This window comes from Geotrypetes seraphini, chromosome 3 (assembly GCF_902459505.1).
Source record: "Geotrypetes seraphini chromosome 3, aGeoSer1.1, whole genome shotgun sequence".
NCBI lineage: Eukaryota > Metazoa > Chordata > Amphibia > Gymnophiona > Dermophiidae > Geotrypetes > Geotrypetes seraphini.
The window spans coordinates 70,612,071-70,639,306 of NC_047086.1; the positions used below are offsets into that span (position 1 = coordinate 70,612,071).

The window sequence follows — 27,236 nt, forward strand, 5'->3', positions numbered from 1 at the left end:
CATGTATGCTCTCCAGTAGGCAAAAAAAAAAAAAAAAAGCAGCATGAAGGGAAAGGACTCTGGCAGAACAGTGATGGGGAGGTTCTTAAATATTACCTAGGCAGCAGGCATCCCTGCAATTAAAAGGGAACCAATCACCTCATAGGAGGAGTTTCAGTTTCATTAGAGCTATATAAGACTGCCTCCCACCACTAGGTGGGATAGAGAAGGCTTAAAACTAGAAGTGATGGGGCAGGGTGATCAAAGCTCCCAGGTGAGTATAAGCTCTCAGGTAAGTAAATCACTAAATACTTCTCCACGGATGGGAAAAGAGGGCAATGTCTGGAAAGTTGTATATACTAATGCTCAAAATATGGGAAACATGATTCTGGATCTAGAAGCTGTCATGGAAGAAGATGAGTTGGATATAGTGACGATCACGGAGACGTGGTTCATGAAGAACCCTGACTGGGATGTAGTTATACCGGGCTATAATCTGTTCAGGAAAGACAGGGTAGGAAGAAAAGGAGGGGGAGTAGCATTATATGTTAAAGATCATATTAAAGTCACACAATTGCAGGATCTGCAGGGCAAGGAAGAGGCACTGTGGATCAATTTGGAAAGATGGAATAGTGAAAACATTCACAATTGGAAGAAGTGGACAGAGATTTAATAATGGACATTCAGAATATATCAGGGCACGAGGCAGAACTCTGCGGCATCCTTGTTCTTTTTTTTAGCTTTTTCTTTTGTAGGACCAGGAGGCAAAGGGGAGGAAGGAATCCGGGTGAAGCGAGACAGAGGCAGAGGGACAGTAGCCAGCAAGGAGGGGCGGAAGCCTGATCGGGGTAGCAGCGAGAGGAAGCTCCGCCCACCCCAGCGCGTCAGAGGTCGTCTCAGCGCCCGGGCTCCCCCTTAAAAGGAAGGGAGCCAACGGCACGCGGTCGTTCGGCACACGGCGAAGGTGAGCGGCAAAGGCGCTCGCCTTAGCGAGAGTGCCTTTGCGAAGGAGCCTTGGAAGGAGCCAGGAGCCCAGGCAGCCCAGCAGCAAATTCTAACTTTTAACTCAAAAAAAAAAAAAAAATGATACTTTTCTTCTGTTCTCATTCTTCTCTTCTCTCTCTATTCTTTCAGCTAGCTGCACGCCGACCACTCCTAAACACAAAGGGACTTCAGGTACGAGAAAGGAGAAATGGAGGCTACAGGAACCCAGCGAAGCTTTCCAGTATACTGCACCGGGTGTCATATGTATGACTACCTCCCCTCCGGGAGGCAGGCATACATATGCGGTCGATGTCAGGAACTGAATAGCCTGAAGAAGGAGGTTGGGAGCCTGAAGAAGGAGGTCGGGAGACTGCAGGTGAAGGTCCAGGAGCTGGAGGGACTCCGCACCGTAGAGGAACCAGGCTGGGCAACTGAGGATACCACCAGAGAGTGCCACATCAATGAGCAGGTTAGAGAGCTCGAGAGATTCATTGAGGAGGCCTGCAGGATGGTGGAGGCACAGGATCACCAACAAGCCGGAAGGGAACCAACAGTTGGAAGACGGAATCCACCAGATGCCAGGGGACAGGAACCAACATATGGAAGACAGATTCTACCAGATTCCAGAAGGGAAGGACAGATTCTACCAGATTCCAGGAGGGAAGGACGGATTCCAACAGGACCTTGCAGAGGAACTGAGCAGACAGAGGAGGTGGAGTCCCATCAGAATCCGGAGGAAGGATTGGCGGATCGAGTCACTGATACAGACCTGAGACCCAGGAGGAAACTGAGAAAGGGGAAATCCGCAATCGTAGTGGGAGACTCAATCCTGAGAGAGATGGACAGTCACATAGCAGGAGGCAGAGATGACCGACTAGTGACATGTCTCCCAGGGGCGAGAACTAAGGACATCACAGATAGAATCGAAAGAATCCTGGAAGGAGCTGAGATGGAGGAAACAGCAGTGATAATCCAAGTTGGAACCAACGACGTCAGCAGAAGGAACTACAACAGGACAACACTGACCGAGCAGTTCAAGATACTGGGAGGAAACTGAAGCTGAGGACAAGGAAGATAGCCTTCTTAGAGATCTTGCCAGTACTGAGGGCGGATGCAAGGAGGCAGACCGAGCTGCAAGCAATTAACGGTTGGCTGAGGAGGTGGTGCGAAGAGGAAGGTTTTCATTTTGTACGGAACTGGACAACTTTCTTGGGAAAGAACAAGCTCTACAGGAGGGACAGACTGCACCTGAGCACCGATGGGACGAGGAGGCTGGCACACAACATCCAGAACAACATAGACATGGCTTTAAACTGAGGAAAATGAGAAAGCTGATAGTCGATCTGACATCGACACATCGGACTAGTGTATCAAACAAGGATACTGGGCCAGGAAAAGGCGATAGAGGGATCGAGACTGAGTGGACATTTTTTGATAAAAAAATCCAAGGACGCAAAGCAGGGGCCCAGGGAACTAATGAAACCAAGGAGCAGGAAATGGAGGAAACAGCCGGAAGGACATCCAAAAATGGGGAAGCAGGCTGAGGACGAGATAGACACACCACAGGAGGGAGATGAGGACGAAATAGACACACCACAGGAGGAGGATAAACAAAGCGAGGCCCGGGGACTGGCAGCCCATGAGGGGGTAGGCAGGAACACCAAACCATGAGGAAAACCAACAAGGAAGGTAAACAACTGGGACTTAAATTGCCTATACACTAATGCTAGGAGCCTAAGAGCCAAAATGGGGGAGCTAGAAATCATAGCCAGAAAGAAGGACATAGACATAATTGGAGTCACTGAAACATGGTGGTCCGAGGACAACAAATGGGATGTGGTCATACCAGGGTACAAACTTTACAGGAGAGACAGGACATACAAGAAGGGTGGAGGAATAGCGCTATACATAAAGGATTCCATTCCTTCAACCAGGATGGAAACAGCAATAGGGGCGGACAACTTGGAATCACTATGGGTTAAGCTACCAGGAGGAAATGGAGCAGATATAAAATTGGGACTGTACTATCGCCCACCAGGACAACCGGAAGCAAACGACCAGGACCTGGAGGCTGAATTAAGGCAGGTATGCAAAAGCAGAAGTGTGGTGGTGATGGGGGGATTTCAACTACTCTGGCATAGACTGGAGTATTGGACACTCAAACTGCACAAGGGAAACAAAATTCCTGGAGGCTATAAGGGACTGCTTCATGGAACCAACAAGGGGAGAAGCCACTCTTGACCTAATCCTCAACGGGCTAGGGGGACCCGCAAAGGATGTGGTAGTACTAGCGTCACTAGGAAACAGCGATCACAACATGATCCAGTGCAAGCTAGAAATAGGAACACCAAAAATGAAGAGAACCACAACGACAGCACTCAATTACAGAAAAGGGAACTATGAGGCCATGAGGAAAATGGTGGGAAAGAAACTCAGCAGCAGCTCAGGGAAGATGGAGACCGTAGAAAAAGCCTGGGCCCTGCTCAAGGGCACGGTGCACGAAGCACAGAACCTGTACGTCCCCAGGTTTAGGAAAGGGTGCAAAAAGAATTGAACAAAAAACCCGGTGTGGATAACAAATGCAGTGAAAAAGGCGATAAGTGACAAGAAAGCATCATTCAGAAAATGGAAAAAGGACCAAACCAAGGACAACCAGAATGAACACAAAAGGCACCAAAAGGAATGTTACCGAGTGGTAAGGAAAGCAAAAAGAGAATATGAGGAGAGACTGGCAGAGAAAGCAGGAAACTTCAAACCATTCTTCAAGTATGTGAAGGGGAGACAACCGGCCAGGGAGGAAGTGGGACCCTTGGATGATGGAGACAGGAAGGGAGTGGTAAAGGAGGAAACAGAGATAGCTGACAGGTTAAACAAGTTCTTCTCATCAGTCTTCACGAGAGAGGACACATCCAATATTCCAGAACCCGAGGAGATCTTAAATGGAGACCGGGATGGGAAGTTGGTCAAACTAGAGGTAAGCCGGGAGGATGTCCTCCGTCAGATAGACAGACTAAAGAGCGACAAATCACCAGGTTCAGACGGCATCCACTCAAGGGTACTAAAAGAGCTGAGAAACGAAATAGCAGAGACATTTCGCCAAATATGTAACCTTTCCTTAGAAACAGGGGAGATCCCAGAGGACTGGAAAATAGCAAATGTCATGCCCATCTTCAAGAAGGGATCAAGGGGTGACCTGGGAAACTACAGGCCGGTGAGTTTGACCTCGGTTCCGGGAAAGATGATGGAAGCACTGATTAAGGACACCATCTGCAATCACATAGAAAACAATGGGCAGCTGAAGGCAAGCCAGCACGGCTTCTGCAAGGGAAGGTCATGCCTCACGAACTTGCTGTACTTCTTTGAGGGAATAAACAGCCAGATGGATAAAGGGGAATCCATAGACATCATTTACCTTGACTTCCAAAAAACTTTCGACAAGGTACCCCACGAACGGCTGCTTAAGAAGCTGTGGAACCACGGGGTGCAAGGGGATATCCACCAATGGATCAAACACTGGCTGGCAGGCAGGAAACAAAGGGTTGGAGTAAAGGGCCATTACTCAGAATGGCAATGGGTCACGAGTGGAGTCCCACAGGGGTTGGTGCTGGGACCGCTCCTGTTCAATATATTTATTAACGACTTGGAGACAGGGACGAACTGTGAGGTTATTAAATTTGCGGACGACACCAAACTCTACAGCAGGGTTAGAACCAAGGAAGACTGTGAAGACCTGCAAAGGGACTTAATGAGATTGGAAGACTGGGCAAGAAAATGGCAAATGAGTTTTAACACTGAGAAATGCAAAGTCATGCATGTGGGGAAAAAGAACCCGATGTTCAACTATAAAATGGGGGGATCATTGCTGGGGGTGAGCAACCTTGAAAGAGACCTGGGGGTGATGGTAGACACAACATTGAAAGCATCAGCACAGTGTGCGACAGCCTCAAAGAAAGCAAACAGAATGTTGGGTATCATCAAAAAGGGTATCACAACCAGGACGAAGGAAGTCATTTTGCCGCTGTATCGGGCAATGGTGCGCCCACATCTGGAGTACTGTGTCCAGTACTGGTCGCCGTACCTCAAAAAGGACATGGCGGTACTTGAGGGAGTCCAAAGAAGAGCGACAAAACTGATAAAAGGTATGGAAAACATCTCATACGCTGACAGATTGGAAATGCTGGGGCTATTCTCCCTGGAAAAGCGGAGACTTAGAGGAGACATGATAGAAACCTTCAAAATCATGAAGGGCATAGAGAAGGTAGACAGGGTCAAATTCTTCAGGCTGTGGGGAGCCACAAGTACAAGGGGGCACTCGGAGAAATTTAAAAAGGACAGGTTTAGAATAAATGCTAGGAAGTTCTTTTTCACTCAGAGGGTGGTGGACACATGGAACGCGCTCCCTGAGGCTGTGATAGGCCAGAGCACGCTACAGGGGTTCAAGGAGGGTCTTGATAGGTTCCTAAAAGAAAAGGGGATTGAGGGGTACAGATAGAAGTAGAGGTAGGTTATAGGAATAGTCAAAAACCACTTCACAGGTCATGGACCTGATGGGCCGCCGCGGGAGCAGACCGCTGGGCACGATGGATCTCTGGTCTGACCCAGTGGAGGCAACTTCTTATGTTCTTATCTAAAAAAAAAAGGGGGAAGTTTTACTAATAGGTGATTTTAACATGCCGGATGTTGATAGGGGTATCCCTGTTGTGGGGTCTTCTAGAAGTAGGGAGATTCTGGATTCTGTACAAGGAGAACTGTTCCAGCAGTTGGTAATAGAACCCATGCAGGAAGTGGTCATACTGGACTTGGTGCTTACAAATGGGGAAAGTGTTTCTGATGTTACATTGGGTGATCATCTGGCATCCAGTGATCACTGCATGGTACAGTTTAATATTAAGATGGATATAGAGCGGCCCAGTCAGTGCTTGGGATTAGACACTTTGCAGCGTGGTCATGGGGACCTGGGACAAGGATGACTATCTGTTCAACGTTCTACTTATTGGTGGCTCGGGTGTAGGAATAAGTAATCTTTTGTCTCAGTTTACCCGCAATAAGTTCAACTTGGAGAGTAAAAGCACCATTGGCGTGGAGTTTGCTACCAAAAGCATCTAGGTGGACAGATGATAAAAGCACAGATCTGGGACACAACAGGATAAGAGTGGTATTGATCAATAACATCTGTGTATTAATGATATATGTCATTGTCAAGCACCTCACCTATGACAACGTGGATTGTTGTTGAAAGAGCTGCGAGACCACGCAGGCAGTAACATTTCCATTATGCTTGTGGGAAACAAGAGTCGTTTGCATCACTTATGAGCCGTGCCCACAGATAAAGCCAGAGAGTTTGCAGAAAAGAATGGCTTGTTGTTTATAGAGACATCTGCATTGGATACCCATCGCAATGACCAGTGTCCAGTGGGAACAGGCTGGAAGATCAGAGGAGTCTTGCAGAAAAGGCTTGCTACACATGAGTAATCTGGAAGGCAGTGGTCTCGGACTGGTCCTCCTTTTTCAGTATCCTCCATGAATGTTTACTAAATAGGGTCCATCTTTTGAGAAGAGCAGCATATTAAACATGTGCTGGAAAGGGACATTTCTGTACATAGCATAGTTATTGTATGCCCCTTGTCCAGAACTTGGTGAAAGGCAGGCAATGAGAGGCTGCAGGAGTAAGAACCACTGTGGAAAAGGGGCTGTGAGTTGATGGTTTTCTGCCTCCATTTGCTGTATGGAGAACAAATATTCATGCGTGATAACTGTTTTGGTGGATAATAAGATTGACTCTTAAGCGGATTTGAGGGTCCTAACATTGCTATTGTTGTGCTCATTTCTAATTAGAAAGGAGTGATTTGTTATGATTATTGTTTTGTTATATTTACCAATATGGTTCAGTATGAATGAAGGTAGGTATGACCGTATGATTGAATGACTGAATTTGGAAATGAGTAGGTCCTGATTTACCAAATAAATATATATATAAAAAAAACTTTGCAAACGGTCTAAGTTATAGTAAATTATAATAATTATCCATGGGCTTATATAAATTAGGTTGCAACTTTGGTCAAGGCACTTTCTAATTATATATACTGGAGGGAAGGAAGGGATATACTTTTATTATTATTTGGGTTTAAAAAAAATTATTATAGTTTCTTTAAATCAGTTTAATGAACTGTACTTAGAGTGATGGAAAATCTTTATGAAATGTGGTAAGTAGCTGTTGGGATCCAGTTATGATTTGTTGTGGTTGTTATTTTGTTTTATATACATCTATGGAATGTTCATATTTTGAATTGTTGGGAAATTTTTGATGGGAATCGATCCTTTGGTTCAGTTGGAATGAATGAATCTATGAATGAATGAATTAGGAAATGAGTGTGTCCTGATTTATTAAATTTTAAAGTATTAGATAGGAATTAATTTTGTGGATCAGATTGAATGTGTATGGACAGCTTATGCTATGGTTTTAGTCAAATTATTTTGAATAATATGTATTGATAAGCATGAATTTTATTCATCATAAGAGTTTATAGGTTTTATTAACTAGTTTATATGTTTATACATGTATGTATGGATTGGTTCATATTATGACTTCTTGGATAATCTTAGATAGGAATTAATTATATAGTTCAAAATGAATGTTTTTGGGAATCGATTGTTTCCTGATATCCTAAACATTAAAATGCAAATGGTAAGTTTATTAATTAATATTTAGAGGATTAATTTTGGGAAGAAGTAGGGTGCATAGAGGAGGTGGATGGTCTCCTGGCCTAGAGGGGTGCTTACAAGCTGTCGTGTTATAAATTGGGATGGGTTGGGGGTAGGGGTCTGTTAAGGGTTATGTCCTAGATGGGGAGGTATTGTATATTTCTAAGTTTACAGGGAAATCAAGGGTTGATCTAATAATTCATATTAATCATTTCAAATGGCTTTAAAAGTATATTCTTTAAATGTCAATGGACTCAACCATCCAAGTAAAAGGGAAAAAAAACTCTTAATTTTTTGAAACAACAAGAGGCGGACATGTATTTTATACAAGAAACACATTTATCATCTACTGAGGCTGCCAAATTGCAAGGGGGTGGGTTAAACATTGTTTTTTCACGCCTGCAGTGGGGGAAAAAAGCTGGTGTAGCTATCCCAGTCAATAAGAAATGCTCTGCAGTGTTTGGTAATCCTCAAGCTGATCCAATGGGTAGATGGCTCCATGTGGACATGACTTCAAGAAACAATGCCCTGACAATTTTTAACGATTATGCTCCTAATTCAAATCAGGCCGAATTCTTTAAAAAACTCCAGCAGCTAATTCTGTCAATGGCTACATCTAATTTATTTGTAGCCAGAGATTTTAATGCTGTCATGGATCCACTATTGGATAAACAACCTAGTAAACAATTAAAATCATTAGGGTTGGACAATCTTGTGCATTCATGTGGATTGAAAGATATATGGCGGATTTTTCATTTTAAAGCTCACAAATTTTCCTTTTGCTCCCATGTTCATAAATAATTTTCAAGAATTGATTATATTTTTGTTTTGGATTATTTAACTCAACAGGTTACAAAAGCCCCCATAGATCCAGTCCTTTTGACAGATCATGCTGGAATATGGATAGAATTCCAGTTTACTGAAAAATATCCTAATAGACCTGTTTGGAGGTTTAATAATACATTGCTTGCAGATTCAAACTTTCTTGAGGAAATTCAGGTAAAAATGAATGAGTACTTTCAACTTAATACCTCAGAGGAAATCTCTTTGGAAACTTTATGGGATGCTTTCAAAGCTACAATGAGCAGGCAAATAATTTAATATTCGGCGCATATTAGGAGAATGTTTAAATTAGAATTCTCCAATTTGGAACAAACTATTTTGACTTTAGAGTCACATTTGGCCTCGAAATGGGAACAAAATACCTTTCAAGCCCTTTTGAAAGCTAAATATAAATATAATAAGATTGCCTCACAATTGACTAGGAAAGATTTGTTTTCTCAGCAGGCTCTGTATTATGGAAAGTTGAATAAAGTGGGAACAGTATTAGCTAATTATCTTAAAGCTACAAAAAAGAAAAGTAAAGATTGGGGCCATTAAAGATGAGAAGGGTATAACTCATACTCAAATTGGAAATATATTAAAACAATTTTTGGAATATTACAAGGCTTTATATTCTTCTGAGCTTTATTCAAATAAGGAAATTGTGGGTTTAGATATTTTAAAGTTAATTCATGGGCCAAAAATTCCCAAGCATATAAAAGGAAATCTTAAAGTGCCTATATCACTTAAGGAACTCCAGGCATCATTAAAATCCCTCAGAGTTGGATCTGTTCCGGGTAGTGATGGATTTATAGTGGAGTTTTTCAAATCATTCCAAATTATTATTAAATATATTTATTGATTTTCAAATCATATAATCAAGAATAAACTTGTACAGAAAGCAAAATTAGTAATTCTACATAAAGCAAAAAATATTCCAATAACATTAAGATCATTTATAACTAAAATGCTCAAGTCCTCAAATTTTGGATCCAAGATTTCTTAGCGAAAACAAAAGAAAAGAATTGAACAAAATGTACACTCTTTCATTTAAAGTTAGCTAGAGGGCTGATTGCTGGGATTAATCAATAATCTTAGGGCTTATGATTTTTCTGCCTCCAATTGGGAGAGCGCTAAAAAAGAAGTCAACTGATTAGGCTCTAAGAAAACATACTTAACTGATCGGTGATGCACTATACACTTACAAGGATGTCGTAAATAGAAAGTAGCACTTAAAGATGTAACACCTGGCTTCAACATAAGAAATTCACGGTGACACTTTTGGGTCTCTCGTGATAAATCAGGAAATATCTGCACTTTACAACCTATAAATTCTTTCTGTCTATTTTTAAAGAATAGTTTTAACAACCAAACTTTATCAATAGAGAGAGCTACTGTTACAATCAAAGTACTTGGTTCTATGGTCTCTTTATCAGATTTTTCCAATAAATCCGATACATCCAATAATCCTTGGTCCGAAGACTTTTTTAGCAATTTAATCTTATTGGGTAAATAATAAACTCGTGATAAAGGAGGTAGTGAATCTTCTGAGGCCCCCAAAGCTTCAAGAAAATATCTTTTAAACATTTCTCTAGGTGGTACCAATGGTAGCCTAGGAAAGTTAATTAATCTTAAGTTGTTGTATCTGGAGTTGTTTTCCAAATTCTCCATCTTTCTCCTAAGATTTATATTATCTTTCATTAAAGTTTCCTGTAGTTGTTTAGATGATTTAATTTCCTGTTCAAGCTTCTGAACAGAAGAGTTAGAGGCAGTCATTTCATTTTTCAATACTTTAAGTTTAGTGGAATGTTGAGACAGTTTCCCCTCAATTAACTGAAGTTTGGGACTTATGGTCTTCACTAGTCCGGCCATAAGATCCCACAATGAGTCCAGAGTTACTTCTGAGGGTTTTTCCAAGGAAATTAAAGGTATAGAAGTGTCATAGTGCTCACCATCCAGTTGATTAACTTGTCGCTGTCCCTGAAGGCTAACTCGCCTCTCCTTAGATGAATTTTCCTCAGCTTCTTCAAAGGAGCTCATATCAATATGAGCTCCTATCAGCAGGCTCTGTGTTGGACTACTTGCCTCAGGGGAAGGCAAAGCCCCGACATCCGGGGTTCCCATACCCCTTGGAGAGCTGCTTAACTGGGGCTGCGGGGGTGGCGCCCTAACTTCGGGGCTCAGAGATGTCTCCAATCCCGGAGGAATTACCACGGCCTCGCTGACGCCGCTGCTCCTCTGCGGGCCTCCCTCCGACACTAAAAATGCTCCCTGCATCCGTCTGAGGAGTTCCCCGATGTCGTCGACCGCGGGGGTGACAGTGGGCCGCGAGGCACCAGCGGCCCCACGGCCCCTCCGTTTAAGCATCGGGTAAGTGATATTGCCCACTGAAAAATTATTATTGAAGAGAAAATCCTCAGAGCGGCTCCTCAGCACGTCTAGCCTGACGCCATCTTGGATCATCATTCCAAATTATACTATTACCTCATCTTCTAAATGTATATCAGTCACAACTGACTAAAGGTTATATTTCAGGTACTATGGTGGAATCTTTAACCATTGTTTTTACGAGGCCAAATAAAGATCCCCTTTTGGTTTCGAACTACAGGTTTATTTCTTTAATTAATGTGGATGGAAAACTCCTGGCTAAGCTATTGGCTCTAAGATTAACCAAGGCTCTCCCGTATATGATCGGTATGCACCAAACGGGTTTCGTTGCTCAAAGATATTCTTCCAATAACACCAGATTGGCATTTCATATGCTAAATTTAGCAAAAACTATGGATGATCTGACCTTCTCTGTTTCTTTGAATGCAGAGAATGGATTAGTTTGGAATAGGATCCATATTTATTCAAATGATTCAAACCTTGTATAGTTCCCCTTCTGCCAGGCTGTATAATAATAATACATTTTCTGAACGTTTTTGCCTGTAGAGGGGAGTTAGACAGGGATGTCCCTAGTCTTCTTTGCTTTTGATATTGTTCTGGAACCTTTGTTTTTGGCTATACAGCAGGCAAAGGAGATACAGGGGATTCCTTATGCAGGTCGGGAATATAAGATTTCTGCTTATGCAGATGATATCTTGCTTCATTTAAAGAATCCTAAATCTACCATTCCACATTTGCTGGAATTGATAGATCAATTTGGTAAATTTTCTGGTTATAAAATAAATTAGAGTAAATCAGAGGTTCTTCCACTAAATGTGCATTGTGTGAAAGGCTTATTTGATTCATTCCCATTCCTTTGGAAGGAAGAGGGTATAAAATACTTGGGAAATCATGATTCAAAGAACTTTGGAACACACAATGACAGTAAATGAAAAATCTTTATTGCTGAAAGTCAAAGAAATATGTGAGCATTGGAACCCATTACATTTCTCTTAGTGGGGGAGAGTCCAAACTGTCAAAATGATGATTTTGCCTGTAGTTTGCTACCAAATGAGTATGTTGCCAGTTTATTTTCAGGGGCCCTTTTATAAGAAATTGAATGGAATTCTCACTAAATTTATTTGGCTGTGTAAAATGGCTAGAATAGCTTTAGTATCTTTGCAAAAAACAATTGCGGTGGGTGGGGTAAATTTCCCAAATTTTTATAGATACCATCAAGCTTTCATACTGTGTCAGGGCATGTACTGGATCCTTCCCGAAGTCTTGGAGCATCTTCCGGACTGAATGGCAACTTATGTCCCATTTCGGTTATCTCTTGAACAATCACAGCTTTTGTAAGGATATATATTTATAAATTAGTAAAAGTGCGCAGACCACCTACCCCTATGTTTAGTGATGACACCAAACTGCGGGTAGAATCGGGACCATCATAGCATTTTTACGGTCCCTGACCCAACCTTTAACTTTAATTATATTCACTTTATTTTAAAAAAATATAGTCACTTAACTATATATCAGCAGGTTGGGTGCTGTATTCACCACAGTATTATCGTGCAAACGTGCAAATGTGTAAACTGTGCATTAAAGTGCTTTTCTACTACTATGTCAGCTCTGGTAAAACTCCATGATCCTCCGACTCGAGTTTCGGCTCTTCATCAGGAGAGGGCACTGTTAAAACATAATTTAAACAATTTATTTGATATTTTTAAAAACACTCTTTACCATTATTCTCTTTTGATCATCACTAATCACAATCTAGCTTCTATACTATTTCCTTTAACTTTAAATACATAAATTAATCTGATACAAGCTCTGGCTCAGTTTCCTGCCTTCTCTCGGCAACCTGTGCCTGACTGGCTGGGAAGTCTGGACAAACATAGAATCATCAACCCCAGCCCCTCTATTTATACTTCCTGTCCCAAATGACCCGGAAATGACATCAGAAGGAACTTTGAACTATGTGTTTGACCCGGAAGTGTGTAATTGACCCGGAAATGACATCAAAAGGAACATTGACTTTATTATAAATTAAACCACTCTATATCCGAATTTAAACCTATAGGGGCAAGTGTTTGCCAAGTGTATATAAATCTCTATTCCTTCTTGAGCAAAAGTTTTGATAAATCTGCATGATAATTTTTTACTTGTAGAAGCACTATGCATTTGACCGCTTCAATAGGGTGGGCTTCTTGCAGCCAATGGGAGACGATTGGAGCTGAAACTCTCTCCATTACGGTTATGTCATATATTGAGTATCAAGTTATCCAGAATTTATAAGGACAATAGCATTCTTTTTGCCACCTGGAAAAACTTAAAATTTATTGATAATTTAACATCTATATCAGTACAACAATGCATGTGTCAATCCTTATGGTTGAACTCCAAGATTCAATTTGGCGAGTCTAAGATCCTCTGGAAACATTGGCTGCAGGCAGGTATACGTACTTTAGATGATGTGTTATCAAATGGGAAAATGCTTGAGTTTTCACAACTGCAACAATCATTCGGCATTGCAAAGTCTCAAACATATAAGTGGTCGCAGTTGAAACAGGCCATTCAGAAGGGGTTCAATGATTGGCGTAACTTAAAAAAATCAGTATAGTTTGCCGGGCCTATGCTTTCAGACAGATTTGCTAGGGCATCAGGCAGCCAAGGGTATAAATTAATATCTGAATAAAAAGCCTAAAACTAGTCTAAGAGACATTTGGAGCATTGAGATAAAGCAACAGATTTTTGCTACTCAATGGCCATGGATTTGGACTTAGAGGATGAGATGTACAGCATCAGCAACTATGAAAAAAACTTGTTTTTTTCTGTTATATAGAATTTTTTAGACCCCTGTTCGTTTGCAGAAGTTAGATAGTTCTAAATCTAATAGAAGCTGGCACTGTCATCTTGAAATAGGGACACTGGATCATTTGTTGTTCTATTGTCCTTGGTGACAGGTCAAAAACGCGCAAGACAATCGCGCGCAGACAAAATAGCGCAGACAAATAAGCGCAAAGACAATTGCGCGCAAGACAATTCAGCGCAGCGACAACTCAGCGCAAGACAATTCAGCGCAGCGACAACTCCGCGCAAGACAATTGAGCGCAAGACAACTCAGCGCAAGACAACTCAGCGCAAGACAACTGAGCGCGCCACTAGAGGCCGCTTGACCATCGGAGGACACGCGCACGTACAGCACGTGAACACGTCATCACGTCAACGTGTGTTATGTATGATTCCCTTGACTCTTTGCGTTTTCAACATAAATCACGTGAATGCATTTTCGTTACCATGGTTACGTTATCTCATGATATATATTCTCCGAACAGCATTAAAATACAAGTCACGTGAATGCATTTTCGTTACCATGGTTACGTTATCTCATGATATATATTCTCCGAACAGCATTTAAATACAAGTCACGTGAATGCATTTTCGTTACTATGGTTACGTTTCTACATTATATATGTCCTCCTTCCTTTCCCGCCTTCCTTTCGCTGCCTGACCGTGTCCGTTATAGGTAAAGATCTGGTTTTGCTGGTACTTGATCTATAACGAATATTTGTCTTGCGCGGATTTTTCTCGCCTCTGGTGAGAGCGAACGTCCACATTTCTTCATTTACAGGTATGTTTATATTTACGCTTCACGCGCAAGAAAAGGGAGGGGGGTATGGTTCATAGACAATTGCGCGCAAGACAATCGCGATCATAAAACTCAGCGCAATTGATCCTCAAGTTTATATAGGTATGTTGATATTTACATTTTCAGTTCTTGTATTGCGCGCAATTGTCTATGAACCAGTGATATTTACGCGCAATTGTCTATGAACCACGATTTGGTCCCGTATCTAAACGCACAGGTCCTTAAAAATCTTGTCTTGCGCGCAATTGTCTATGAACCAGTTTATATAATGTTGATATTTACGCGCAATTGTCTATGAACCGCGATTTGGTCCCGTATTGTCTATGAACCGCGATTTGGTCCCGTATCTAAACGCACAGGTCCTTAAAAATCTTGTCTTGCGCGCAATTGTCTATGAACCAGTTTATATAGGGTATGTTGATATTTACGCGCAATTGTCTATGAACCGCGATTTGGTCCCGTATCTAAACGCACAGGTCCTTAAAAATCCGCGTTCTGCGCCACTTTTCGGGTCCCTGCCACATTTAGTCTCTGGCTCTGACAGAGTTGTATGATAATTTAACTCTGAAGGATCCTAATGCTTTCCCTTCCCCATGCTAGGATCCGTCAGAGTTAAATTCCCATACGGTGCCGGGTCAAAAGCGCGCCGGCGCGCCGGGTCAAAGGCGTGCCCACCCTATTGAGCGCAGCGCGCGACGCCGCGCCTTTCTAAATTACTGTTTTTAGGGCTCCGACGGGTTCATAGACGATTGCGCGCAAGCCGCGCCGCTCTAAATGACCGTTTTTAGGGCTCCGACGGAGGGCGAGGGGGGGGGAACCCCCCACTTTACTATAATGTGGAGGGTTACGACCCCCAAACCCCCGATAACGCCGGCGCGATGTCTATTAAGTAAACAGAAGGGGGTTCCCGAACAAAACCCCCCGTCGGAGCCCCTAAAAACTGTAATTTGGTGCGGTGCGGCGGCGCGCCTTGCCTTAAATTGGCTTTCGTCTTTCGCGCCGTTGTCTATGAACCTTCTCATCCAGCCCTGTCAGGGGCAGGGACCTGAAAAGGGGCACGGAACGCGGATTTTTAAGGACACCCCGTCTTGCGCTTAGTTTTCCCGCATGTTAAAAGAGCGAGAAGGTTGAGGTATGGTATTAAGATTATGTATAATGTGATGATGGATATTAATTGGAAGCATAATTGGATGGAGTTATAGATTTTAAAAGTAATAAATATCTAAAAAAAACTTGTTGGCATGAGGTAAAAACTCTTATGCCAGCAACACTAGTATCTGAATATGTTTAATTTGAGGATTGTATCATGATGTAATGATGCAATATTATTGGGTAAGTGCATGAGAAAAAAAAAGGAAAATATCAGCACAGGAGTCACCATTCAACATATAAGTAATAATTTGAAAGTATCTAGTTTTGGGTACAATTCATTATGTCACATTATCAAAATGGAAAGAACAGTAACAATAAAAAAGGGAGACATTAACATCTTACTGTAATGAATATACACTATTTTCTATTTAAAGATACACTGTCTTATTGTTGGGAGGGTGTCTAAATTATACTATTATCATTCATATTGGGAAAAGTAAGAGTGGGGAAGTGGGTTGGGAAGGGAGGTACTTGATTGACATGTGATGTATTTCATTTTAATGTTTTGATTCTTGTACACATGATGTGTCATTTAAAATGAATAAAGATTTTTTAAAAAACCGAGTGTGCTCACGGTTTATAGTTTTATAAAGGCATTGGGTACCATTTTCTTTTGCAGGTATCATACATAAGAGGATATTCACATTTACAGGTATATGCATAGCTTCATTTTTTGGTTTTGCTAAATTGGAACAATAGGATAGGATAAATAGTCTGATGGTAGGGCTTATTGGGGTACACTTTTAGCCTTGGGTGTGTAGTGAGGGTGATTGTATACAATTGTTGTGGGTCCTTGTTTTGGGCCTCTCTGCCTTCCTTCTGTCTGCGATTAGGTATAATGACGTTCTTAATCCATGATTGTTGGCAAGCCAGATTTTAACTATTACAGGTATGATTGCAAAGGTAAGTACAGACATAGTGGGTGTTGTTTGTTATATCTATGTGCTAACCTTATAAATTTTAGTCTTGCAGTCATGTGCTGAGGGATATGAATTTGCTGAAACCCTAGTGTTGTCTAGAAGTTCAATCTTGGAGGCAACGTAAGTACAGAGGTATAGGGATTTGTATGTCCTATGTATATAATAACCTTATCTAATCTACTACTGAAGGTGACTACAATCAACAGAGGACATTCAAGAGACCACGATCAACAGAGGACACACATCTTCAGTGTTTTGCTGACAGGAATCGCACCCTTGCAGGTATATGGTGTTGTGCCATAGCACTGAACTTTACATATAGGGATTTGTATGTCCTATGTATATAATAACCTTATCTAATCTACTACTGAAGGTGACTACAATCAACAGACTACAATCAAGACACCACAGTCAACAGAGGACAGACATCTTCAGTGTTTTCCTGACAGGGATCGCACCCTTGCAGGTATATGGTGTTGTGCCATAGCACTAAACTCTACATATGTATGGCCTAACCTCACCTATTTGACCTTTGCATGTTTTTTTGTGTGCTGGAGATTGGTGGGGGGTGAACATTAAGTTTACATGCATGTTATAATTCTTGCAGGTACTGGTTCAGGGTTGAAGGTCGACTACAGTTCCTGAGGGTTTCATCGATATACTTCCAGTCTTACAGGTATGATGTTCTTTTGAGTAGTGCATTCATGATATAGGCAATTGTATATCAATTGCAAGTCAAAATAGGATAATGTTATTAATTGTATGGTTTCAGGAGTGATTTGACATAGACATGGAAGTAATAACTTCACAGCATGGGAGAGAGCACTGGGTTAATGAGGGCTATCGATATCGGCGTGACCGAGTGATGGCAGACGGATCCACGTCCTGGAGGTGTGTGCGCCGTGACTGTGTGGGAAGAAGAAAGAGGCTCGTTGATGGATCTTCTGTTGAGATAACGGCGCATGTGCATGCACCCAACAATGCTAGAATTGAAGCTGATCGAATGATGGGAGACATACGTGAAAGAGCTGTGGCTACGGTTGAAAGGCCACGTCAGATCATTCATGGCACAACAGCTGGTACAAGTTTAGAAGCCGCTACATTATTGCCTGCATACACCTCCATGCAGAGAACAGTTAATAGAAAGAGAAATGCAGGCCATCTAGCAATGGGTAATCCCAGGTGCATAAGAGACATACAAATTCCTGAGCCGCTACAAAGAAGCACACGTGGTGAACAATTACTGTTGTGGGATTCAGGTGAAAATGATGAAAGACGCATATTCATTTTCACTACAGAATCTAATCTTGAGGTGTTGGAGCAACATGGACATTGGTTCATGGATGGGACATTCAAAGTTGCCCCCCATTTGTTTGTCCAAGTCTTTACCATCCATGCATTTGTAGACAATCGTGCACTTCCCATGGTCTACGTGTTGTTGAACAGTAAAAGGGAGGAGGACTATGAACGTGTGTTGAGGAAACTGCTGGAAACCAGAAACACGTTGGCACCATTGACAATCTTGATGGACTTTGAGAGAGCAAGTCTGCAAGCTGCCCGCACTGTATTTCCCAATGCTACAGTTTCTGGCTGCCTGTTCCATCTGGGTCAATCATTGTGGCGCAGAATTCAACATGAGGGACTGACCGCCAGCTATAGAGATGAGGAGAGAGTAAGAATGTTCACCAAAATGCTGTTAGCATTAAGTTTTGTTCCTGTGGATGATGTTGCTGAGTGTTTCCAGACCTTGGAGGAGAGTCGACCAGATGAACTGACCCTGGTGTATGACTATTGGGAAGACAATTACATCGGGAGATTGCGGCCAAATGGGAGACGGGTGCCACCTTTTCCTATTCCTCTGTGGAATATGCGCTCCCGTGTGGAAGATGGACTGCCTCGGACCAATAATTCCGTTGAAGGTTGGCACCATGCATTTCAATCCTCTGTTGCATGCCACCATCCAACCATCTTTAAACTCCTTGAACATATACAGCGTGAGCAAGATCACACAGAACAGCTGCTTGCTCGATTCCAGGCTGGTAACCGCGCACCACCCAGCAGTAAGAGCACGTATGTGAGAGTGACGCAAAGACTAACAACGCTGCTGCCAACATATGGACAAACACCTCTCTTTCAATATCTCCGTGGTATAGCACATAATCTGGAACTGTAGAGTTTGATGTTGAAGTTCAGGTTTTCCTGTTGCTATGCTACAATTGTGTGCACTTTGTGATTTGAAATTTGCTTTGACATGTCCATATGGTCTCCCAAGCACATATGCTGCAGGAACAGGAGAGACACTTTGAAATGTCTATGTCCCCCTCTCCTTTTGGTGGCCTGAAAGCTACAGGCCTGCAAACTGTTGTGCTCAGGATCTCTCCCCCAGGAGTTTCTCTGAAGCCCTCCTCTGACCCCTACCTATCCTAGTATCCACTGCTCTGACATGTGCCAAGCGTGAAGGTTTTTTATGCCGAGCAAGGTAACCCACTCAAGCATACTGTACTCGCTTTGACATTTTCAAGGTGTTGTGGGTGGTGTTCAAAGGCTTTTTCCTTCACGTAGGGAAGGTCAGATGGTGTCTTGGATGGAGCGGCTTCAGGGAAAGCGGCTGTGTTAAGGAAAATTTGAAAAACTTGAAATTGTACATTTCCTCCCTTGTTTTTGGTGGCCTAGAAAGTACATAAGCAGAAATGTCAGTCAGGTGCTGTCTCTGAAGCCATGAGATTCAGAAAAAGATGAGGACCCAGAATGGGTTGACAGGGGTGCAAACCTGATGGTGGCAGTCATGTGTTGGCCTTTGCAGGACCCAGAATGGGTTGACAAGGGTGCAAACGTGATGGTGGCAGTCAGGTGTTGGCCTTTGCAGGACCCAGAAGCAGAGTCCCCCCCCCAGCAGAATGTCAGTCAGGTGCTGTCTCTGAAGCCATGAGATTCAGAAAAAGATGAGGACCCAGAATGGGTTGACAGGGGTGCAAACCTGATGGTGGCAGTCATGTGTTGGCCTTTGCAGGACCCAGAATGGGTTGACAAGGGTGCAAACGTGATGGTGGCAGTCAGGTGTTGGCCTTTGCAGGACCCAGAAGCAGAGTCCCCCCCCCAGCAAAATGTCAGTCAGGTGCTGTCTCTGAAACCACTGCTCTGCCAATATCTCACTCTCCCACTACTGTTGGTTAACTGCTCTGCCAACTGTTGCTCTCACTCCCACAGATGTTGGTTAACTGCTCTGCCAATATCTCTCTCTCCCACTACTGTTGGTTAACTGCTCTGCCAACTGTTGCTCTCACTCCACAGATGTTGGTTAACTGCTCTGCCAATATCTCTCTCTCCCACTACTGTTGGTTAACTGCTCTGCCAACTGTTGCTCTCACTCCACAGATGTTGGTTAACTGCTCTGCCAATATCTCACTCTCCCACTACTGTTGGTTAACTGCTCTGCCAACTGTTGCTCTCACTCCACAGATGTTGGTTAACTGCTCTGCCAATATCTCTCTCTCCCACTACTGTTGGTTAACTGCTCTGCCAACTGTTGCTCTCACTCCACAGATGTTGGTTAACTGCTCTGCCAATATCTCTCTCTCCCACTACTGTTGGTTAACTGCTCTGCCAACTGTTGCTCTCACTCCACAGATGTTGGTTAACTGCTCTGCCAATATCTCTCTCTCCCACTACTGTTGGTTAACTGCTCTGCCAACTGTTGCTCTCACTCCACAGATGTTGGTTAACTGCTCTGCCAATATCTCACTATCCCACTACTGTTGGTTAACTGCTCTGCCAACTGTTGCTCTCACTCCACAGATGTTGGTTAACTGCTCTGCCAATATCTCTCTCTCCCACTACTGTTGGTTAACTGCTCTGCCAACTGTTGCTCTCACTCCCCAGATGTTGGTTAACTGCTCTGCCAATATCTCTCTCTCCCACTACTGTTGGTTAACTGCTCTGCCAACTGTTGCTCTCACTCCACAGATGTTGGTTAACTGCTCTGCCAATATCTCTCTCTCCCACTACTGTTGGTTAACTGCTCTGCCAACTGTTGCTCTCACTCCACAGATGTTGGTTAACTGCTCTGCCAATATCTCACTCTCCCACTACTGTTGGTTAACTGCTCTGCCAACTGTTGCTCTCACTCCACAGATGTTGGTTAACTGCTCTGCCAATATCTCTCTCTCCCACTACTGTTGGTTAACTGCTCTGCCAACTGTTGCTCTCACTCCACAGATGTTGGTTAACTGCTCTGCCAATATCTCTCTCTCCCACTACTGTTGGTTAACTGCTCTGCCAACTGTTGCACTCACTCCACAGATGTTGGTTAACTGCTCTGCCAATATCTCACTCTCCCACTACTGTTGGTTAACTGCTCTGCCAACTGTTGCTCTCACTCCACAGATGTTGGTTAACTGCTCTGCCAATATCTCTCTCTCCCACTACTGTTGGTTAACTGCTCTGCCAACTGTTGCTCTCACTCCACAGATGTTGGTTAACTGCTCTGCCAATATCTCTCTCTCCCACTACTGTTGGTTAACTGCTCTGCCAACTGTTGCTCTCACTCCACAGATGTTGGTTAACTGCTCTGCCAATATCTCACTCTCCCACTACTGTTGGTTAACTGCTCTGCCAACTGTTGCTCTCACTCCACAGATGTTGGTTAACTGCTCTGCCAATATCTCTCTCTCCCACTACTGTTGGTTAACTGCTTCTCTGAAGCCCTCCTCTGACCCCTACCTATCCTAGTATCCACTGCTCTGACATGTGCCAAGCGTGAAGGTTTTTTATGCCGAGCAAGGTAACCCACTCAAGCATACTGTACTCGCTTTGACATTTTCAAGGTGTTGTGGGTGGTGTTCAAAGGCTTTTTCCTTCACGTAGGGAAGGTCAGATGGTGTCTTGGATGGAGCGGCTTCAGGGAAAGCGGCTGTGTTAAGGAAAATTTGAAAAACTTGAAATTGTACATTTCCTCCCTTGTTTTTGGTGGCCTAGAAAGTACATAAGCAGAAATGTCAGTCAGGTGCTGTCTCTGAAGCCATGAGATTCAGAAAAAGATGAGGACCCAGAATGGGTTGACAGGGGTGCAAACCTGATGGTGGCAGTCATGTGTTGGCCTTTGCAGGACCCAGAATGGGTTGACAAGGGTGCAAACGTGATGGTGGCAGTCAGGTGTTGGCCTTTGCAGGACCCAGAAGCAGAGTCCCCCCCCCAGCAGAATGTCAGTCAGGTGCTGTCTCTGAAGCCATGAGATTCAGAAAAAGATGAGGACCCAGAATGGGTTCACAGGGGTGCAAACCTGATGGTGGCAGTCATGTGTTGGCCTTTGCAGGACCCAGAATGGGTTGACAAGGGTGCAAACGTGATGATGGCAGTCAGGTGTTGGCCTTTGCAGGACCCAGAAGCAGAGTCCCCCCCCAGCAGAATGTCAGTCAGGTGCTGTCTCTGAAACCACTGCTCTCACTCTCACAGATGTTGGTTAACTGCTCTGCCAATATCTCACTCTCTCCCACTGTTGCTCATTTAATTTGAAGGGTGTGTATGGTCTTTCTTTTTCAAAGGTCGTATAGCAAAATGTGTGATTTCCACACATGGTGCATGAACAGATGATACACTTTAAATTGTCTATGTCCCCCACTCCTTTTGGTGGTCCAGACTGTTGTTTCTACTGTTTCACTTAAACTGTCTGTTAATTTGCTCCTGATGTTTTTTCACTGCTATAACCACATCCTTACTCACTGTCACTGATGTTTAACTGCTGTGCCACCTTTAATGGATATATTATTGCACACTTGTTTATGATTTAAAACGAATAAAGATATAATTCAGTATGTTGTACATAAAAGATCATGTATGGTGAACTGAAAGATTTTGTGTTGTTGACACTGCATTTGAACATATGTGTATTACATGTTTATCACATATGCAATATTTTAATAAACATTTACCAATGTTTAAAACATTTTGTTGTTTTCTTTATGTTAGTATGACATTAATAACTATGCCATTAAATGTAAATTTGTATTGTACTATCCAACTAAGTAACACGTAAGGACACAATGGAAACAATTAAGTGTTAGAAAGAATTGCAAGTGCTGCATTTAAATTAAAATTTGTTGTTTTTTTTAACACTTGATGTAAGATTAAAACATGAATAACATTTCCTGAAATCATATTTATTCCGACATAATTAAATACATAATTTGCCATAATACAATAATAAGTCAAGGCTACTGGATTGTCCTTCATCCTATTTATTTGAGGCAACATTGATTTCTAAACTAATAATATATATGGACAATACAATAAAAGATGATCTAATGTCCCAGCCTCAAGATGATAGTGGCAATATTTTTTAGGCCAAAGTTGTGGCCATTGAGATGCATCAATTGAATGCTTAATCTCAATGCTCCAAATGTCTCTAAGACCATGTTTTGTTGTTTTATTTACAAGTCCAGCTATTAAGTTATACCACCTGAAAGCATAAAATATTGTGATTTATTTAGACCAAATATATGTTGCAATTGTGAAAAGTCAAGCAGTTTACTATTAGTTATTACATCCTCTAAAGAACATATCCCTGCCAACATCCAATGCTTCCAAATGAATACATCTGAAGTTCTTCCACTAAATGTACATTTTCTAAAAGGTTTATTTCATCCATTTTCAAGTTCACAATTCCAATAGAAAAATATAATTTTCAATTCCTTCATTTATGTAGGTTAAATCATCTCCTGTACAATTGACCTGGTGGCATATTATCAGTGCAGAGTGACTTAGATTCCATTTTCATGTTAACATTAGGTCACTTAACTTTAGGACAAAGATAAGAATGAACAAACGACCCGATACACACCTTAGGATAATGATACCTACTTTCTGCATTGAGCAGTAAAGCACAGTTACTTACCGTAACAGGTGTTATCCAGGGACAGCAGGCAGATATTCTTAACGCATGGGTGACGTTACACACTACTCACTAGATATTCTTACGTCCCACCCTCCTCCCCGGGTTGGCTTCTTAGCTGGCTTATCCTAACTGGGGACCACGCTCTCCTCCGTCGGGCGTGAAGGCACTCGCGCATGGTGCGGCCAACTAGAACTTTCTAGTTAAAAAGGTCTGTACCGGGGCTCCGTCAGTGACGTCACCCATGCGTTAAGAATATGCCCGACGGAGGAGTGCGTGGTCCCCAGTTTCTTCGTTTCCTCTGATGTTGCGGACCTTGTCCAAACTCCGCAAGGACAACGCCACCATGATTCTTATCGCACCTCGGTGGCCTCGCCAACACTGGTTCTCACTCCTGCTCCAACTCAGCTCCAGGGAACCCATTCTCCTTCCTGTGTTTCCTACTCTACTTACGCAGCAGCATCAGTCTCTACTGCATCCCAATCTGTCTTCGCTCCACCTGACAGCTTGGTTTCTCTCGGGCTGACCTCTCCAGAGAACCTATCTCAGCCGGTCCGCCTCATCTTGGACGCCTCCAGGAAGCCGGCCACCCTCCAATGTTACCATCAGAAATGGACCAGATTCTCCTCGTGGTGTCTCCGGCATCATCATGAACCCACCTCCTTAGCGGTGGAAACCGTATTGGAATATTTGCTCTCGCTGTCCAATGCTGGCCTCAAAACTACCTCCATCAGAGTCCACCTCAGTGCCATCACTGCGTTTCATGAGCCCATTCTCGGAAAACCCCTCACGGCTCATCCTCTGGTTTCCAGATTTATGCGAGGGCTCTTCAATATCAAACCACCCCTCAAGCCTCCTCCAGTCGTCTGGGACCTGAATGTGGTACTCTCAGCTCTCATGAAACCTCCATTCGAGCCTCTTGCCACAACTTCACTTAGACTCCTTACCTGGAAGGTGCTTTTCCTGATTGCCATCACCTCTGCCAGGAGGGTTAGCGAACTGCATGCACTGGTTGCCGACCCACCGTTCACTGTTTTTCACCATGACAAGGTTGTTCTGCGCACCCACCCTAAATTCCTTCCCAAGGTGGTCTCAGCTTTTCACCTCAACCAGTCCATTGTGCTGCCCGTCTTCTTCCCTAAGCCTCACTCGCATCCTGGGGAACAGGCGTTGCACACGCTGGATTGTAAGCGTGCCCTTGCTTACTATCTTGATCGTACCAGAGCTCACCGAACATCCCCTCAGCTATTTTTGTCTTTCGATCCCAACCGTTTGGGTCGTCCTGTCTCCAAACGGACACTTTCCAATTGGCTTGCTGCCTGTATTGCATTCTGCTATGCTCGGGCCGGTCTCTCACTGGAAGGAACTGTCACGGCCCACAGAGTCCGAGCTATGGCTGCTTCTGTAGCTTTCCTCCGTTCCACGCCCATCGAGGAAATCTGCAAGGCTGCCACTTGGTCCTCAGTTCACACGTTCACTACTCACTACTGTCTGGATGCGTTCTCCAGACGGGATGGACACTTCGGCCAATCTGTGTTACAAAATTTATTTTCCTAATGGCCAACCATCCCACCTCCCTCTTTGTTAGCTTGGAGGTCACCCATGTGTTAAGAATATGCTGCCTGCTTGTCCTGGGATAAAGCACAGTTACTTACCGTAACGTAACAGGTGTTATCCAGGGACAGCAGGCAGATATTCTTACGTACCACCCACCTCCCCGGGTTGGCTTCTTAGCTGGCTTATCCTAACTGGGGACCACGCACTCCTCCGTCGGGCGGGAAGGCACTCGCGCACGCGCGGTGCGGCCAACTAGAAACTTCTAGTTAAAAAGGTCCGTACCGAGGGCTCCGTCGGTGACGTCACCCATGTGTTAAGAATATCTGCCTGCTGTCCCTGGATAACACCTGTTACGGTAAGTAACTGTGCTTTCTCTGCATCCCTCTTCACAAACATATGTGATGTATGACTGTATTAATATATTAGGAGTGGAAAATGATGTGTAATAATTACAATAATTTACTCATGACTCCCTGATCTTTTTAAAATTAATATAATTTTATTGTTCTTATGTGTTTCCCATATTCAAACACTGTAATAGCTTATTTATTTATTTATTTATTCAGATTTCCCATTAACTCTGTTCGTCCGCATTTTTAACTTGCGCTCATTATACTAAAACCCGTCAATTGCGCACTGGGAAACTAATCCGTCAATTGCGCGAAAAAGTACTATAACTTTAATATGATGATATACGTCATCATTATGCACTAATGGAGACAAGCTGATGTCATCACGCGTTTCAACACATATGCGCGCCATGCTAACGCTAATTGTGTTTCAATCAATTACTACAAAACTATATACTATAAAATACACACATACTCAATTAATATGTGCATTTCATCACTACAATGTAGTAAAATCTGTTTGACTATTGACCATTTAATACGTGTTTTAGATAACCAATAGCAGCGCTGAAAAGGGGAAATCTCACGATATTCACACAACATCGGTCATGTGACTGGTATTTAAGCTTTGCAATTAGGCCCCCCACCCGCATTTACAAATATCACCATTTATTCAGATTTCCCATTAACTCTGTTCGTCCGCATTTTTAACTTGCGCTCATTATACTAAAACCCGTCAATTGCGCACTGGGAAACTAATCCGTCAATTGCGCGAAAAAGTACTATAACTTTAGTATGATGATATACGTCATCATTATGCACTAATGGAGACAAGCTGATGTCATCACGCGTTTCAACACATATGCGCGCCATGCTAACGCTAATTATGTTTCAATCAATTACTACAAAACTATATACTATAAAATACACACATACTCAATTAATATGTGCATTTCATCACTACAATGTAGTAAAATCTGTTTGACTATTGACCATTTAACACGTGTTTTAGATAACCAATAGCAGCGCTGAAAAGGGGAAATCTCACGATATTCACACAACATCGGTCATGTGACTGGTATTTAAGCTTTGCAAAAACGTCATAGATTCACAGAGAAGATGGCATCCTATGTGGGTTTCCGTGGGCGGAAGCCCAACTTCTCCGAGCGTGAAGTACTCATATTAACTGAGTACTTCACGCTCAATGCTAAACTGCTTTTCCCCGTTAAGGGGAAAAGACGCAATATAGGTGAAATGGACAGGGCCTGGGGAGAACTTGCGCAGCTGTTCAACGCCCGCGCTATCACACCGCGCTCCGTAAGTATTTATCAAATACATGTTGTTCATAGACAATTGCGCGCTGACAAATTGGCGCGGATAAAGAATTTTTTTTTTTGCGCGGAAGGCAAAAATGGATACGCATCTCCTGAAATCGCGCACTGCGTCATCATACATCTGCTGAAAAATTGTGCAGTTGATAATGGTGTCTCTCATGTACTTATTTGATTTAATTAGCTGTATTCCAGTCGGGTTTTCAAAATTTACATAATTATTATGCTTGCTATCTATTTCCATGCACTGCTTTCAATGCATATATATATATCATGTCTGCGCGATTTGTCCACGTGCTATTCTCTATGAACCATATATCATGGCTCACTCATGTCTCTCCATTATGTAATAGGTTGAGGATTTGAAGAAAAAAGCCCGCGAGCTCAGGCTACATCACCCTGCATGGGTCCGGGCTGTCCGCCGCAATCTGTACAACACCCCAGGTATGTTACAGTAAAATATCGGGTGGGTATAAGGTGTGCAGTCATAATATCTGTGTTGAACAATCATGTATTTTAAACGTTGACAGGTCA

At 42.9% G+C, this 27,236-nt stretch overlaps 1 protein-coding gene and 1 pseudogene across 3 annotated transcripts in view; both read left to right on the top strand.

The window, feature by feature from the left end:
- Positions 1–5,910: 5,910 nt before the first annotated feature.
- Positions 5,911–6,435, top strand: LOC117357176 (annotated as a pseudogene).
- An 8,947-nt stretch (positions 6,436–15,382) lies between these two features.
- The window catches only part of LOC117357552, a 12,371-nt gene continuing 517 nt past the window's right edge, over positions 15,383–27,236 (top strand). The window contains exons 1-4 of one of the 3 annotated variants that reach the window (XR_004538827.1): positions 15,383–16,860; positions 16,952–17,044; positions 17,186–17,254; positions 27,056–27,236. The exon at positions 27,056–27,236 is cut by the window's right edge and continues 517 nt beyond it. Coding sequence is in view for 1 of the 3 variants with exons in the window: in XM_033938325.1 (XP_033794216.1) it covers positions 17,369–18,751 (1,383 nt within the window). In the remaining 2 variants the exon portion in view is untranslated. Of the gene's footprint in view, positions 16,861–16,951; positions 17,045–17,185; positions 17,255–17,350; positions 19,395–27,055 lie in introns of those variants that run through there. The other 2 variants (XR_004538828.1, XM_033938325.1) reach the window with 2 other exon arrangements.